The following is a 16,445-nucleotide window of genomic DNA, read 5'->3' on the forward strand; positions in this document are numbered from 1 at the left end:
AGCTTGACATCGGGCCCAAACAGGTTTTATAAGCGTTACAGAAAGTAGGAAAATGAGCGGACATTAAGTACTGTATTTTCCACCATTGCTCCTGGGTTCCTTGAGACTATACTTTACAGTTATGTAATGGAAGACACCTGTACTGCCTCATCACGTTACATGAGATATTACTTGACACCTCCTTATTGTATGTGTATCTGCAAATAGCAGAAAACATATTATTATGCATGATCATTTTTATATCATGATTTAGTTTCAAAGGGAAGTAGGGTCAGGAGGGAAGATACAAAGTGGTAGTTAGCCCTAGAAAGGCAGCAGCAGTAAAGCATTTCAATGGAATGTTCATGACTGGAGTTGTGCATCTCGGATAGTAACATGAACTGTCTCCCTAATGAAAAGCAAGTGGTTTGTTATTGTCTCATTGAAAGTCCAATCAAGTTGATCAACTATTTTGTGTATTACTACTTGTACAGCTCAGTGATTAGTATGTAAAAAACACATAAGTGTCAAAGCCCAAGATATTTCTCAGGATGCCACAGCAGTCTGCATCACTCCTGTTCCTGCCAGCCCTGCCAACTGTGAAATGCCAGTACGAGCACCACTTACAAATCATCACGCTCCTATAAATGTGGACTATTCAAGGTCACTCAAAGCAATAAAAATGTCATGGACTACTTTATTGTTATTATTTTAATGTAAACTGAACTGTTAAAGCCTGTCTGGATGTGGTTTCTTAAAAATAAACGAACAGTGCCAGGTTGCAGGTTGCTTGATATATATATATATATATATATGTGTCAATGTTAAGAAATAAGTGCAGATGAAGTACTGGCAAATAATGGCACATATTAAGCACTGGCTATAGCGTAACAAACTTTTAAGGGTAAAAGCTGTATGCGTTTTACACATCGTTCTGGGGTTTAACTGTTTAGAGGCAATGTTGTCTTGGGTCATTAATTTTGGTTAGTGTTGGAAAGTGATACATTTTTGGGTGGTTCCCTTCCAGTTTTTCATTTTTGTTTTGGGACTTATTTGCTGGTATTCATGAACTCTAACACTAGGGCATTGTTATTCAATGCTCAGTGTATGTGCTCTGACTCCTAAAACATGTAGAAATTGGCTTAAATCATGATAGACACATTCAAAATTGTTCTAAAGCCATAGTATATGGTGCTGAAATACTCCCAGAGCAAGGGAAGTTAAATGCCAATTGTGGACTTCAGCACCTATTGTGTTGTCTACTACAGTGGCAGTGAAAACCTGGCTTCAGGCCTGTCCTGTGTAGCCTGACAACAGCAGCTTGAACCCTGCTACACAGATCTATCAAAATCACTCTTTTCCTTTTGGCAGGTAGGAAAACCTGGTTTTAAATATTAAATAAATCAACCCTATGCACACATTGCTGCCCACAAGTAGGGTGCATAATATTTAAGAGTGGAACATGTGTTATATCAGAAAGAGCATATTTGCCCACTGCACTTACCTAAAACTACATTTTCACTGGTCCAGCAGTATCTGGTACATAAGAAAACTCAAGTATAAATTATACACTTTAAGCTATAACATTTCACCTTTACCAGCTACAGACTCAATCAAAGATGTCATATGAATTCAATGTAATAGCATAGTTGGATATTTATTAAATGTATGGGAAGTGTAACTTTTTAGAAAATTACCATTACCCTACCTAAACGTGCTGGTAGCTAATTTGTATTAGCTTTCCAGTAACTGCACAGGTGACGCATTGCCTGAATTTGGTGTGAACACTGCTCCCAGAGAAGAGACAATGACTTGAGAGTGAGGAGGTGTTTTCTTCCACGGGGACAAAGATCAGTTGGGGTGGGCCCAGGAACCTATTTTACTTACTTAGAGGCCTTCCTTTTCACAAGTAAATGTTAAGTGACACTTGGAACGTCCTAAGGTTTGTCCCCCCTAGCCAGACTGGCACCAAACCCAGTGGGAGGAAAGCTAGCTGCAGAACCATTTTTGAGTGACCACAGAGGAGAGGACTGCTCATTACCCTAGCCACACCTTTGGGAGGGCACAAACACTTTGCACAAGGGGACACAGGTTTCCCCAACTTGGATTATTTTAATGAGGGGCACTGTGAAATAGTTTGCAGTAAGACGAACAGGAACTATTTAAAAAGTGTGTAGGACTACCCTCAGGTACATTTACCCCATTGGTTAAGGAGTGCCCCGGAGGTTCCCCCACACACAGACTTGTGAACCCTACAAAGCAGGACCTTCACCCAGACCTCTTCAGAACTCTTTCTGGACATGTGGAAGAACAGAAGAGGACTGGACCTGCTCTCTGTGACCTGTGAGGAGCTCTGATGGACTGGACCTGATCCACTTTGTACCCAGAAAAAAGATGTGGACTCAAAGGATCTGTTGGCCTGTGTGACTACAGGCACAAAAAGTTGCAAGAGGCCTTTTCCCACCAATTCCCAGCTGACCAGTCGCAACCGGAAACTGGACTGGGCTTTGTATGTGCCCTCCGTCATTGGAAACGTCTCTAGGTATCCCTGAGGTCATGGGGAGCACAGCAGTGTATTCTTGTGGTTGCCTGGACACCAGGAAAAAGTCTGGGAATTTTGAAATCTTTTGCTTTAGAGCCAAGGGCGCCTACCATGAAAAGTACATGACTTGGAGTTCCATGGCGACAGAATGAATTTCATATTTGTTCCCCTGAAAACCTTCTGCATCTGTGGAAAAACAACAAAGTCCCTTTCTGTTTTGGAACTTAGACCCTATTCAAGCAAAAACCCCTAAAGCTTAGTGGGACTGGCCGGCTGCAGTTATTTGACCAGCAGTTCATATTTGTCCTTCAGGGAGACAATTTTTTTTCAAGACAGATGACAAAAATCCCTTTTTGGATTGGGAAACCAACTGCTGGCAGCTATGTGCAATACAAAAGTTAATAATATTAATGATACCTTAGGAATTTTCCATTTATTTAATTTCACAGGTGTAGGTGTTTTTCCATCACCTAGCACGATCAGACTTTCCTTAAAATACATTATTAACTCACCATGTAGCATCACATTAAGGCTAATTATCTAGCACTAATGCAGTGTTGTGCAGATGTGAGTGCTAACTGGTTCAAAAAGGTTATTATATCCACCCTGGTGTGATGAACAGTTTATGCTATTGAGATGGCAGCCCTTTTTAATCTAGTTAGCTTTGATGCTGTGTTGTGCACATCACTGTGTTAGGATTGCTAATAAACTCTGTTGAGGTAGAGAAAATTATACGTGTATCAGCTCATCACTGAGGTGAGTTGAGGAATACTTTGTCATATGGCTAATTACAATTCTATAAAATGCCTTTTGCTTGCTACATAATTGATGTAGTGCAGTTTCTGCTGAGATTGTGGTGCTACTGGAAGCTCTGAGCGAAGGTTTCATTCTGCATGTACACACTGTTAATCCACAGGACCCTTCATCATTGCCATTTTGTGCAAAGGAGAGCATGAACATAGTTAACCGGTTGAAAATGTTATAGTATATGTCTATTACAAGTATGGATTTCAGGTAGTGTGTTTTTGTGCAGTATGCATGATCTTATAGGGGATAAATAAATATTTGTTAAATTCCTGGATATTTTAGGCCAGTTTTGGCAGGGATTAAAGTAGTTTAAATATGAATATGGACTTCATTGGTACATGACTCCAGGTCCTAATTTATGAACAGTATTACCTTCTCCCTGTATCCAGTCTGATAAGTATTTTCTCTTAGATTTCCTACATTTAGGCCCTCATTACAAGTTTGGCGGTCTGATAAGCTGACCGTTCCACTCACGGGGATGAGACTGCCATATACTCGGTGGCTTCACCCCCAGCCGTATTACGATGTTCCCACTGGGCTGACTGGCGGAACATTGGATTAGGACATTCCCGCCGGTCAGCCCGGCAGGAACAGTGCTACGGTACTGGCGAGGCCAATACTTAGCACAGCAGCACCCTCAGAATGCGCACAGAATGTTCCTCTGAAAAGCTCCAGCATCTGTGGAAAAACAACAAAGTCCTATTCCAAGGGTGCTGGACAGAGGGGCCCATGCACCACATAGACATGATCGTGGGCAGTGGAGGGCCCCCCTGCATCCCCCATCACTTCCTCTCCACCAGTCTTTTCATGGCAGTTATACCACCATGAAAAGGCTGGCAGAAAGGGGACTTGTGATCAGCACAGCGGAGCTGAACTCAGGGCCGCTGTGGCTGACTACGAATCCGACCACCGTCAGCACACTGGGTACAGATGGTGGTCCCCTGGCGGTTGGAATGTGGCAGATGGACCACCTGGAGTGCGGCTGTCCGACTGCAACCACCACCAGCCTCTCAATGAGGCCCTTGGAGTCAATGTTTGTAAAGTTTTGTGGTGTCTTTGTGGATTTACAGGTTGTAATTTACTTCAAACATGCACACTCAGAGTTTGCAAAAATCATGAACCACCTCACTTGTTGCAAAACCTTAAAAACACTCCACATAGTTTAGGGCTTATTAAAAGTTTCAGTTTACACTCTGTGAACTTTACCTAAACATTTATATTCAAAAGCTCTTTTCTTAAATCATTATGCTAGGATTCTATTCACACACTTTTTCCAGGTGCTGTTCCAGTATTTCTACTTTTGTGCATGTGCTTCGATTTTGTTCTTAGTTCTGTAAAAGCAAGAAAGGCGCTAGGCATTGTCTATAAAGTATAAAATATGTCCCTTCAAATTAATATTTTTATCATATTTATAAGATCAGTCAGGCGCCTTTGATGGTTTAAGCTGCTGTTTAGGGTTATGTTTTCTGCATGCGCACAAGGATCTCAGGAACCTTATTTCTGAGCCTCAGCAGGGTCAAGCAATATATTTTAATACTTACAACAGAATGGCAGGTGAATTTAACTTTGATGTGTTAGTTTTGCCATGCTTCCGGACTATGCACATCATGACGTGTGGAATTTTTTAATGTGTCCTACAAGATGTTTCTTCTCTCTGAAGCTCGTTCCACATTCCAAACATGGATAAGGCGTTTCTCCTGAATGTATTCTTTGATGAATAGTAAGACTTCCCTTCTGAGTAAAGCTCTTCTCACACTCATCACATTGATAAGGTTTTTCTCCTGTATGTTTTGTTTGATGCCGAACTAGGTGGGTCGTACAAGTAAAAGCTTTACCACATTCAGTACACTGATAAGACCGAGGACCTGTTCTTGTCCGCTGGTACTTCATAAGATTGGTTTTCCTTCTACTTTTGGAAGATTCCTGATTGCTTTTCAACTTTAATGCTTTACTGAAACTGCTTTCACTTTGAATGTTAATCTTTGTAAGATTCTCATTCATTTCTGAAAATAGTGGGCTGCTTGAGTATGTTCCTTTGTGCGAAATCTCGAACACCGTAACTTTCTCTTTTTCCAACGAATCTTTGCCTGGTGCTTTTGTTTCAACACAATGCATAGAGTCTTCATTGCTCACATTCCGGATCATCATACCACCGGCTTAGGGAGAAAAATTAGATTACCTGTGTTAGCTCTCTGGGTATTTTAAAACACTACTTCGCTTAATATTCCATAGTACACTTAATGCAAGTATTAAAAAACAGTTGTAAATTTTTCCAAGCCAACAAGTAAATAAAATGTTTATAAATAGGAAACAGCATTAAAAAAAGGTTGAAACTCTATAACACTGGACAACCAAGTGAGTCTTTTCAGTAGAAAAGGAAACAGATTCAGGTAAGGGGCAGGAGGGACATTTTAACACGTAAACAAAGCATAATGAATATAGTACTTACGAAGATGTACAGAGTGTAAGATGCTATTTATTACCTTTGATGAGTGTGGGGAGGGGCTCACAAGAGACGAAGCCTTGTGTAGTTCATGATAGCCATCTTCTCCCTCAGCGTTGGTGAAAAAATAGCATACTATACACTGTGCATTTGCTTATGTCATGGCATTGTCATGTATATTTGGTTTAACCAAATGTATTTAACCAAAACCAAGATTTAAATGGTTAAATTTGTGCTGTAAGTTGAGATCACATTTAAGATGTCTCCTTATCTTTAGGAGGGATGTTACCCCGTGTAAAGTAATTGGCACATGCGCTCTGTGAGGTACCAAAGAGTGTTTTTCTTATGTTTATTCTGCTGTAGTCTGGTAATAAACTAAAATTTTATTTTCACACTGCAGTAATAAAAGATAGTACAGTTTTCCTAAATACATGTGTTGTTGGGCCATATCTACTTTTACTCCCATGCCATAAACAGTAATATATAAACTAAAGATAATGTTTAGTATGACAGTACTACAAAGAAAATGCAACGTTCTATTGCACATTGGAGAACAGGCCTACAAAAATGTGGACGAGTGATACAATTACGTTTTTCTCCCACGTGATCTACCTTTGCTAAATCAGAAGTGAGTTACTCATTTATAGTGGTAAGCTCTTCATTTGCACAAGAACTATACAGGACAACTGGCAGAAAGGTTGGCAAAGGGATTCTCTGTAGTACTAAAGGAGACAGCCCACCCACCAAGAATCCCTAAAGCTGACTATCTGTATACTTGATGACAATCAGTGCCAGTGCAGACCTTACAACCTTGTTTGCTTTCCTTATGGAAGAATAATGGGCAACAGGCTACACAGAATTGCAGCACTGTTTCTTTTTTTATATATAGCCACATTTATTGCTTTTGTATGCAAACAGACATGTACACACAAACTCAATCTGACAGCCGCCACGCTCTCCCCCCACACCTGTTGCCCATCCCACATTGCTGAATATCCTGTCACCCAACCAAATCATCCCCTGACTACAGTCCACAAAATTCTCACCACTCGCCCCACACACTGGCATGCTTCTTGGGGCAGCCTCTGATCTTGTAAATAGGTTTCTCTGGTTGTGAGCACTGGTTCCTTGCCCTCCTCCAACCTGGTAATGTAGGAAGATTAGAGGAGTTCTCTCCAGCAAAGTTTCTCTTGGCCAGGACAGTTGCTAGCCCCATTCCCCCAACCTGAGCTTCCCTCTCGGACCCATTAAACCTAGCAGTGCCACTTACAGGTCAACTCAATATGTCTGCCAAACATTCTGCTGAGGGATGGAGAAATACTGCCCGAGTATTTTGTGGTGACTGGGCAGAAATCTGCTTCCAGGTGTGCGTGCCGAAAACAAGTAGGCTCAGGAAGCTTGCCGGTGTGCCACAAGTGTTGAGTTTTGAGTTAAGTTATGTGCAGGTTATGCAGCAGGTTATGCAGCTGAATAAGCCAGAGCCTAGTGAATAATGTGATTTCACATGGGGACATTCGCACCTCAACTCCAGTCAACCTCCTCCAGAGCTCCCAACCATCCCTCCCAATTCAGTCTCAGGGTTCAGAACCTGTCAGGCGCTTTATTTATAAGTGAACGGTACATCTCAGAGATGCCTCCAGTGCCTAAAGCACCTATCATCAACTGGGCCTCAAGTGGACTGAACTTGGGCTGCTGCAGAAGCTCCTATTGCTAAGGTCCCTGTGTGTGCCGGATTTGTAAATATTTGTGAATTGGGTGCAAGCAAGTTGCAATTGTGCCTGCAAGTCTTGAAAGTTTTCATATGGGTCGGAGAAATTAGCCAAAAAACAGCTAAATTTAGCTTTTTAGGGGACAATTGTGAAAAAGTGATGCAGAAGAAAGCATCTGTTTTTCCCTGCAAATGGCATCAACAAAGGCTTTGCAGTGCTAAAATCACCATCTTTCCAGCTTTCAGGAACAGGCGGACTTAAATCAAAAAAACATATTTTTCAACACACTTTTCATATTTTACTGGAACATAGCTCATTTTTTTTAAAAATGTTGTGCTTTCAACCTCTGTTCAGTAAGTGGTAGAAATGGGTGTGAAATTAATGGTGGATCATGGAAAGCTACACATTTAACAAAAGTAGACAATATTCTAAATTCAACAAGGGGCAATTTGTGTTGATCCTTCAAGGTTTTCTTATAGATATTAACAGTTGAAATCAGGAGTTAAAAAAACAGCCATTTGTGTCTACCTTTTCATCTGTAACTTCTAACTATGGCAGATTTTCACAAGCAATATACAGTGGTGTTCGCTGGGCCCATCTGGTTGCAGGACATATAGGGCTTGTGGGTTCACCAAGAAACCTATGTTTCCAGAGCCAATAACTGAGCTGCACCTTGCAATACTTTTTTTCATTTTGTACAGGGCATACAGTAAATAATTTGGTAAAATATAAAGAGTGAAAAATAGGTATCAAGGAGATATATGTATATTTCCGAAAGGGGGACAAGATATGGAGTTTAGAAGCAGCAGTTATTTGCACATTTCTGAATTTGGGGATACCCATACTAGCATATGAATTAGAGGGCATTTCTCAAAATGACCTCTTTGTTACACACTAACTTATGTTTGGAAGGCACACATGTAGAGAAAGACAATGGGTAATAACACTTGTTCTACTATTCTGTGCTCCCTTAAGTCTCCCGACAAAAATGGTATCCCACTTGTGTGGGTAGGCCTAGTGCCTGCGACAGGAAATGGCCCAATACACAACATGGACACTGCACATTTTTCCACTGAAAAGTGACCTTTTCTTTCCCAATGTGCCTAGCTGTGGATTTAGGGCTCTAGTTTAGCCTAGCAAACCTGTACATTTTTTAAAACTAGACACCTAGGGAAATCAAGGATGGGGTGACTTGTGTGGCTCTCACCAGGTTCTGTTACCTAGAATCTCTTGCAAACTTCAAAACTTAAAAAAAAAAAGAAAAAAAACATTTTCCTCACATTTCTATGATGGACATTTCTCAAATCTGAGGGGAGTCACAAACTTCATTCCACCCAGCATTCCCCCAAGTCTCCCGATAAAAATGGTACCGCACTTGTGTGGGTAGGCCTAGTCCATGCGACAGGAAATGTCCCAAAACGTAACATGGACACATGACATTTTCCCACCCAAAACGGACCCTTTTATTTTATTTTTTTTAATTTTCTTTACAGTGTGCCTATCTGTGGATTTTGGTCCTAGCTCAGCCGGCACCTAGGGAAACCTAGCAAACCTGTACATTTTTTTAAAACTAGGTCCCAGGTGAATCCAGGATGGTGTGACTTGTGTTGGTTTCACTAGGTTCTATTATCCAGAATGACTTGCAAACCTCAAACTTTGTCTAAAAAACACATTTACCTCACATTTCTGTAATCAAAATTTCTGGAATCTGAGGGGATCCACAAAATTCCTTCCACCCAGCACTCCCCCACGTCTCTTGATAAAAATGGTACCTCACTTGTATGTGTAAGCCTAGTGGCCGCAACAGGAAATGGTCCAAAACACACATGGACACATCACATTTCTCCCCTGAAAACTGACAATTTGTTTGCAATGTGCCTAGCTGTGGATTGTGGGTCCTAGCTCAGCCGGCACCTAGGGAAACCTAGCAAACTTGTACATTTTTGAAAACTAAACACCCACCCAGAGAAGCCAGGATGGGGTGACCCGTATAGCTCTCACCACATTCTGTTATCCAGAATCCCTTGCAAACCTCAACACTGATCTAAAAAACACATTTATTTTACATTTCTTTGATGGAAAGTCCTGGAATCAGAGGGGAGCCACAAATTTCCTACCACCCAGTGTTCCCCTCGATCTCATGATAAAAATGATAGCTCACTTGTGGAGGTAGGCCAAGTGCCTGCAACAGGGAAGGGCCCAAAACGTGTCGAAATTGAGGGTGAACCAAAGCCGGTCCAAAAAGACTGTTTTTATTTCATGTGTGTTTAGGCTGACTCTGCTTTGGACATCCACACAAGTGGCACAAAGTTTTGATCAGTACAGAAGTGGCAATGCTGGGTGGTAAGAAGTTTGTGGATTCATGAGGATTCTGGAAGTTTTATAGGAAAAACGCATGATTTCAGGCAAAGTTGGAGATTTGTGGGTAAGAAAAGGGTGTGGGGTACATGTGAAGCACGCCACCCTCAACTTCCCAAGATGTTCCGTTTTTAGAAGTGTCTGAGTCTGGTAAGTTTTTCCATGGGGCAGCGTACCCAAGTCCAAAAAGTGCAGCTGCTCACCAGTGTAAGTGGAACGATATTGGGAGTTTGCCAAGCTCTCCTGGCCCATATGTAAAATCAACACACAAAAAAGTCAGATGTCTTCTTGCTTGCCATTGGGAGGAGATTATTTTAGTCCTCGGGGTGGAGGGGAGCAGAAAGACTGCTTCACCCTTCAGTTGGGGTGGGGCATAACCATGCCTACCCCTCTCTAGGTTTTATTACCCGGTGTCCAGTGGGCCATCTGAGTGCCAAGGGGATGATCGGGGTAATTACCCTGTGACCCCATTTATTTGGGGTGGAGGAATGGCCATGCCATGGTGAGCAGCCCCCACTTTAAAAAAAATATTCTCTGTTGTCTACTGGGCTTTTCTCCCCAGGGGGGTAGATTGGAGGTAATTACCCTATGAAACACTTTGGGACCCATTTATGAGGAGTGGGGGGATGGCCATGTCCATGGTGGACAGTCCCCACTACTCTTTTATAAAAAACAATCTCCCTAGTGTCTAGTGGGCTTCTTGCTTTCCCTGGGGGAAAGATTGGGGGCAAAACCTCCTTTCACACCCGGGGGGGCAGAAAGACTGTGCCTATTTTTCAGGGGGTGGGGGGCCTGTTCTGGGCAGCTCCACTCCTAGACCTTTCTAAAAAATAATCCCTGGTGGCTAGTGGGCTTTCTACCCCCCCGGGGGCAGATAGACTGTGCCTACTTTTGGAGTCGAGGGCATTGTTTTGCCCATTCTGATGAGCCCCCACCATTTACTAAATAAATAAAAGCCAATGATGGCTAGTGGGTTTTATGCCCCCCTGCCTCCCGGAGGCTAATTAGGGGCTATTGCACCCCATCTGGCACTGGGGGGCAGAAAGACTATCATTTAAAAAACTAAGAAGCAACAAAAGCCCTTGCCTAAGGGGCTGCTGCCCCCTCCCTGGTGGCCTAGTGGACTGGATACCTCCTTTGGGATTACCCTCCTGAGGTGCTCCCGAAGTGGAGATTCACTAGGGAAAAGTACCTTTGGGAAGGGGAGATTCTACTCTTTCCAACTGTATCTTTCCCATTGAAATCAGTGCTCAGGAGGCTGGGATATGCCCCTGAGATCTGAAGAAAATGAAAGTAAATGATTGGCTAAGTTTACTTTAATTTTCGCCTCTAATGATGTCAGCATGCACAGCACTCCAATCGCCATTTAAGGGTAGGGATATGTTCCCAGCAACCAACATGCCTGTTGGGAGGCGTCCGACGCATGTAAGCACTGCGTCATCGGATGGCTCCCAGCCATCCGACACATGCAAATGGTTAAAAAGAAAAGTGCTGGAAATAGTTCCAAACTGCTGGACACTTGTGGACAGTCAGAGAAACGGTATACCAGGTGTGGGAGTAGCTTACACACTGTTGAATCTAAGAACTGTTATGCAGTAGGAAAAGAATGTAAACAGGTCAGATGCAAAGGGATTTTTGCCAGGGTGGCAGCAGTGACAGAGTAGGGAAGATAATGATGTAGAAGATGACAGAATGTTTTGCATAAATACTCAGGACAGTTTAGGAAAGAGATCTAGACCAAGGCAATGTTTATGATGAAGGCGAAAAGGTTCAGGTTCCCTTCATACAATTATACCCAGATGTCTCACTGACCAAAAGTACACCTACCTACTCCCCAAAGATATAAATCCCAGGGGGAATCAAGATGAGACTATAGATATTATAGGATATACACCAACAAATATTAAGTTTCAAAATAGGAGTGTGAGAGGGAAGGTATATGTGGCAGAAAGTGGACCATTAATATTAGAATGGGAGCATCAATATGATTTTCACATAATCATCCCATTAATCCCAGAGCACTTAATCAGGGATGAGATTAACAAGGAAATGATTATGTCAAAACTTTTGGGGGCCTGGAATGGATCAGGATGTTGCTGAATGGGTAGTGCAATGAATGAATTGCAAAGATGGAGAGAAAAGATTACGTGTAGGGGAACAAACTGTAAAGGGAGAAATAGTGGATCAAGGTCTGCCATGGCATACAGTATATTTGAATTTCATTGGACCCTTGGGTGGAGTCACCACTGAGTTGAAATTTGCCCTCCTGTTGGCGGATGTACATTCCAAATGGCTGGTGGTAAAGTTAATGTGTGAAATTACGATAAAGGGCTACCATCAGGGTATTAGAGGACATTGTTAGAGAAGAGTACTCAGTGAAATTGATAACTGATAATGGAACACAGTTGACATCGGAGGAGATAACGACTTCTGAACTTGTGCGGGAGTTTTCATTCACATAAATCACTGTATAACCCTCACGCTAATGGCATTGTTGAGAAAGCCATCCACATGGTAAAGGGTGTGATTCAGATGGCTGCAGAAAGGAGAAACAATGTCAAGAGAATGGTGAATGACTTGGTGTGAGCATACCGCACCACAGAGAATGGAGTTATAAAGAAAATTCAGTTCAGTGTGATGAGGGGATGGAAAGCTAATACCAAGATGTCACATGCATGGATAATTATGTTGGTGAGTCAAAAGGAGGAGGATAGCAAGGATTACAACTTTAATGGAACGTTTGGAAAAAGAATAAAGGGGGGTGATTTGGTGAAAGTGAATATGGGATGGATTGAAGGTAGTCTATTGGAGTTTTGTGGTCCATTTAGAGTGAGAAGAGTGCAGGGGCCGGTTGTTACTTTGGAGAAAGGGGAGCGAAGCAATTTGCATAGAATGGCTTTGTAAGGGAAAAAAATCTAGTGATGTGGCAAACCAGCTCGAGTGCAGCAACTAGGAAGTAGAGGAGAGTTGGAGTGGATTAATGATGATGAGGGACTGTGATATGTTGGGAAAGAATGTACAGGATGTGATTGTGAGAGGAAGTTGTAGTGTATGGAGTGCAAGAAGTGGGAGTTTGTAGACTTGCTTGGCGCAGAGTACCACCAAGGTACTTGAAGGACTTTGTTCGCGGTAAATCATACATACACAGGTTTTAAGTTAAGTTTCATTTGGTCATATTTTTTATTTTAAAAAATGTGTTTTTTTCTTTTTTTGTAACGAGGGATGATGTGTTGTATCTTAGCACAGATTAGATTTAAGTATGGTAAGATAGTAATTGTAGCATTAAACCTAGATTTAGAATTACTAGTGTTTTAGCGCTCTTATGTTCTATTACTCTCCTGAGTTCTCTCTGGAGTCACTTGTTGGCTGGCTGAAGAGGGAGTCACCTGTGTCTCAAATAAATTACATATTAGAACCATCCATTGACTGCAGAAGTTTGAATCTCAAGAGGTACTTTGGTCAATTTGGTGGATACAGTAAAAAAAAAAAAAACACAACTATACAAATGAATGTGTTTGGATCAGGGGAGTGCACTGTGGATGCGTCAATGTAGACATAGGCTAAGTTAGAAATGCTTCCTATCTGTTTCCTAGTTTGCTGTACTAAAAGAGCTTTCGGCTGTGTAATGTTGACAAACAAGAAAACTTGAGATGTCAGACGTAGTGGCATTTCTACTATGTTTATGATGTTTGCAAGTGATATTCTATCTTAACTAACATCTAAGGTTTTATAAGAGGCCACATGATTACTTATTAGCTATGGAACGTAAGCCTATCAGTGTCCTACATATTACCAATAAAGTTTCACAGATAACAGCCTTAAGACAATGATACATATGTATGGTAGAAGCCAAACTAAAATACCTAGAATTATGGCCCCTTACAATGTAGAGACACTGTTTGAAAATAATGTCTCCACTTTTATGAAAACACTGATAAAAGACCAGGATATGTGGAAAAAAGGCACACTGTTTTGATCAAAAAGGATGAAAGTGACCAAAATCCATGTCCCTCGAAGATACTCTTCCTGAACACCCTCAATGGATCATCCACAATAGAGTTTAAATTAATTTGAGGGGGAAAAGAACAAAAACGCAATTTTCCCTACAGAACAACAGGTGACTGATTTAAGGATTTCAGACCAAACTATGAAGAACAACAGCTAGAAGTACAAGTTGATCAAATGATTACACAATAGACATGACAATTCCAAAGGCTTATGTACCACCAACATACTGTTTCGGTCACACAAATATACACTCCTTAGTATCATAAGAAAACATCCATCCTTAAAAACAATATGACTGGAAAAAAACAGACATCACATCACATATCCATCTTCCTTACTCCTTTAAATTCCATCTGTTAGAGCCTCATAAAAGAAGGAGGTGGGGTAACAGAGAGTGGGCAATTCATTCAGAGTTGGAAACTTCACTGATTAAGAGAATGTACAGCTGTATTTTCAAAAATTTGAATATTAAAATATCCAGAGACATGGAAGCAGCGATGTCTGAATTGTGTGCTTCACATATGTGGTTTGCAGTGGGTCACTGTAAAGGCCAGAAAGGCCACCCCTGCTGCTCTGAAGTGTATGATGTTTAGCTCTGCGTGGCTTCTGAAACGTGAACATTTGTGGCTGCACAGCCTCACAAGAGAAGATACAGGGTAATGGCTGCTGTTGTAACGCACGTAAGAGCGAGCACCGCTGGTAGTGAATAGTAGATTTATTCATGAATACACAAGTCTGTATAAATCACCCCAGACCGCCCCAGGTGTCCTTTCAACTGTCGCCCCAACGGACAATCTACCATTATTCTAAAGAACACTAATACAACACATTCCACAAGAGAACAATAAGGTAAACAAAATAGTAGAGTTCCTAATAAACATAAATACAGCGTATATATTTATATATATATAGCATGATACTTATTTCCTGTAACATAAAATACCTAATGTATGCTTCGTGAAACTTTGTGACTGCTACATGCTGGCCTGTTCATCTGACTGCCTTCACCTAAGAAGGAAATTTGATTGGGACACACAAAGGAGTAGATCGGTGGAATATACATAGAAGGCTGTCAAGAACACATAAGGTGAATAGTGGGCAAGGGGCTAAAAACCACCTGAGAGATATGGGAAGATTCCTACAGGACCAAATGCATGGCACACCAAACAAATCCACCTGTTCTGCCATCTGATAAAAAGGTCCAAAGGTAAAAGACTGCAATGGAGACAAAAGCAGGGCTGCAGTAAGGGAGAGGGCAAGCAAGGTTCTGGGTACTTGCTGGAACCCCTCTCTAGCAGTGCTACTACGATACACCACTACTGACTATCAGTAAGACTTTCCATAGTCTTCATCTATTCCCCAGTGCAACCTGCATTAATGTCAGCAAAACTGTGAGTACATTAGCCTGTGGGGTGTGGTCAGTAAGTGCTTATCTTCTGCATTTGTGCCCTCTAGGGGGTGGTTCTATACTACAATTGCAACAACAAACTTCATGGGATACACGCACCTGGGCAACAGCACTATGAGTTCCTCTGTATCCACTGTGATGGTACTAGACAGCCTACTGGGTTTATCTTTTCTCCATATAGTCCACATATGAACTGCACAAGGCCTCTCACACCTAGGCTGGCACCAGTTGTGCTCCCAAACGGAACACGTAAAAAGTATATAAAAAGCAGCAGAGAGGAACCACATGTTGGCCCAAAGAGAAACTCACTGGATTATATTTTTTTTGTACTACGCAACTGCGTGGGCTTGATGACAGAGTATATATGAAATGGTTATTTGATAATAAACTACCATAAAGAGAGAGAAAATACTCTAAGGAAGAAGTCATATGACTGGAAATGAAGAGTTGAGTGTTCAGTACAGAAAAGTAACTTGAAAACCAAGAGGTAATGATGTTTGGTAAGCTGTGCGGTTAAATATGGCCTTTTATATTTTCAGGGAAGGATAACAAAAATTTGAGAGTTTTTTATGAAATGCTTGTGTTTGCTATGATCTATTGCAGATAGGTTTGCAAGTGAAATTGTTGAAATGTTTCTTATATTTCATTCAATATCAGTAGAAATTAACAGTATGGCTTCATTGGAAGAAAGGCTATATTGAGCTTTAAATGCATTGAAACATTTCAACCTTTGTAGCTACTAATAAAAAAATATTTCACGTGAAAAGATTTAATGCAAATTGTGATAGGATAAATATGTGTTGCGTTTTCAAGAAAAAAATGATTGGATATAAGATTCACCCTAAATACAAAGGCTGCAGCATGAATTATAGTGTGCATATTGCATCAGAGGTAATATGCATCTTCACATTGAAGAGGGCATGGTGTGCCGAAGCAGCATATGCTAGCACGGTATAGACTATTTCTACTATTTAGTTTTCGTTAACTCTGCAGGATACACCAACCCACACTGCTGATATTCCTAATATCCCCCAACATCAAGAACAGTATAAAATTGAATGTCACTAAATTTCTAAAGAAGGCGGCAATGGGAAAACTGTGAGCTCTGAACTTGCAGTTCTGTTTCAAACTATCCAACTCAACCAATTTTACAACATGAAGAAGGTCTTTAAGATATCTTGGAGGACTGAG

At 41.3% G+C, this 16,445-nt stretch overlaps 1 protein-coding gene across 2 annotated transcripts in view; it reads right to left on the reverse strand.

Annotated features, from left to right (window-relative positions):
• Positions 1–1,023: 1,023 nt before the first annotated feature.
• The window catches only part of LOC138296313 (zinc finger protein 583-like), a 136,491-nt gene continuing 121,069 nt past the window's right edge, over positions 1,024–16,445 (reverse strand). The window contains exon 7 of one of the 2 annotated variants that reach the window (XM_069235342.1): positions 1,024–5,484. In XM_069235342.1, the coding sequence (XP_069091443.1) occupies positions 4,934–5,484 (551 nt within the window). In that variant the 3' untranslated portion in view covers positions 1,024–4,933. The remainder of the gene's footprint in view (positions 5,485–16,445) is intronic. The other variant, XM_069235341.1, reaches the window with a different exon arrangement.

The sequence above is a fragment of the Pleurodeles waltl genome, chromosome 5 (genome assembly GCF_031143425.1).
Source record: "Pleurodeles waltl isolate 20211129_DDA chromosome 5, aPleWal1.hap1.20221129, whole genome shotgun sequence".
Taxonomy (NCBI): domain Eukaryota; kingdom Metazoa; phylum Chordata; class Amphibia; order Caudata; family Salamandridae; genus Pleurodeles; species Pleurodeles waltl.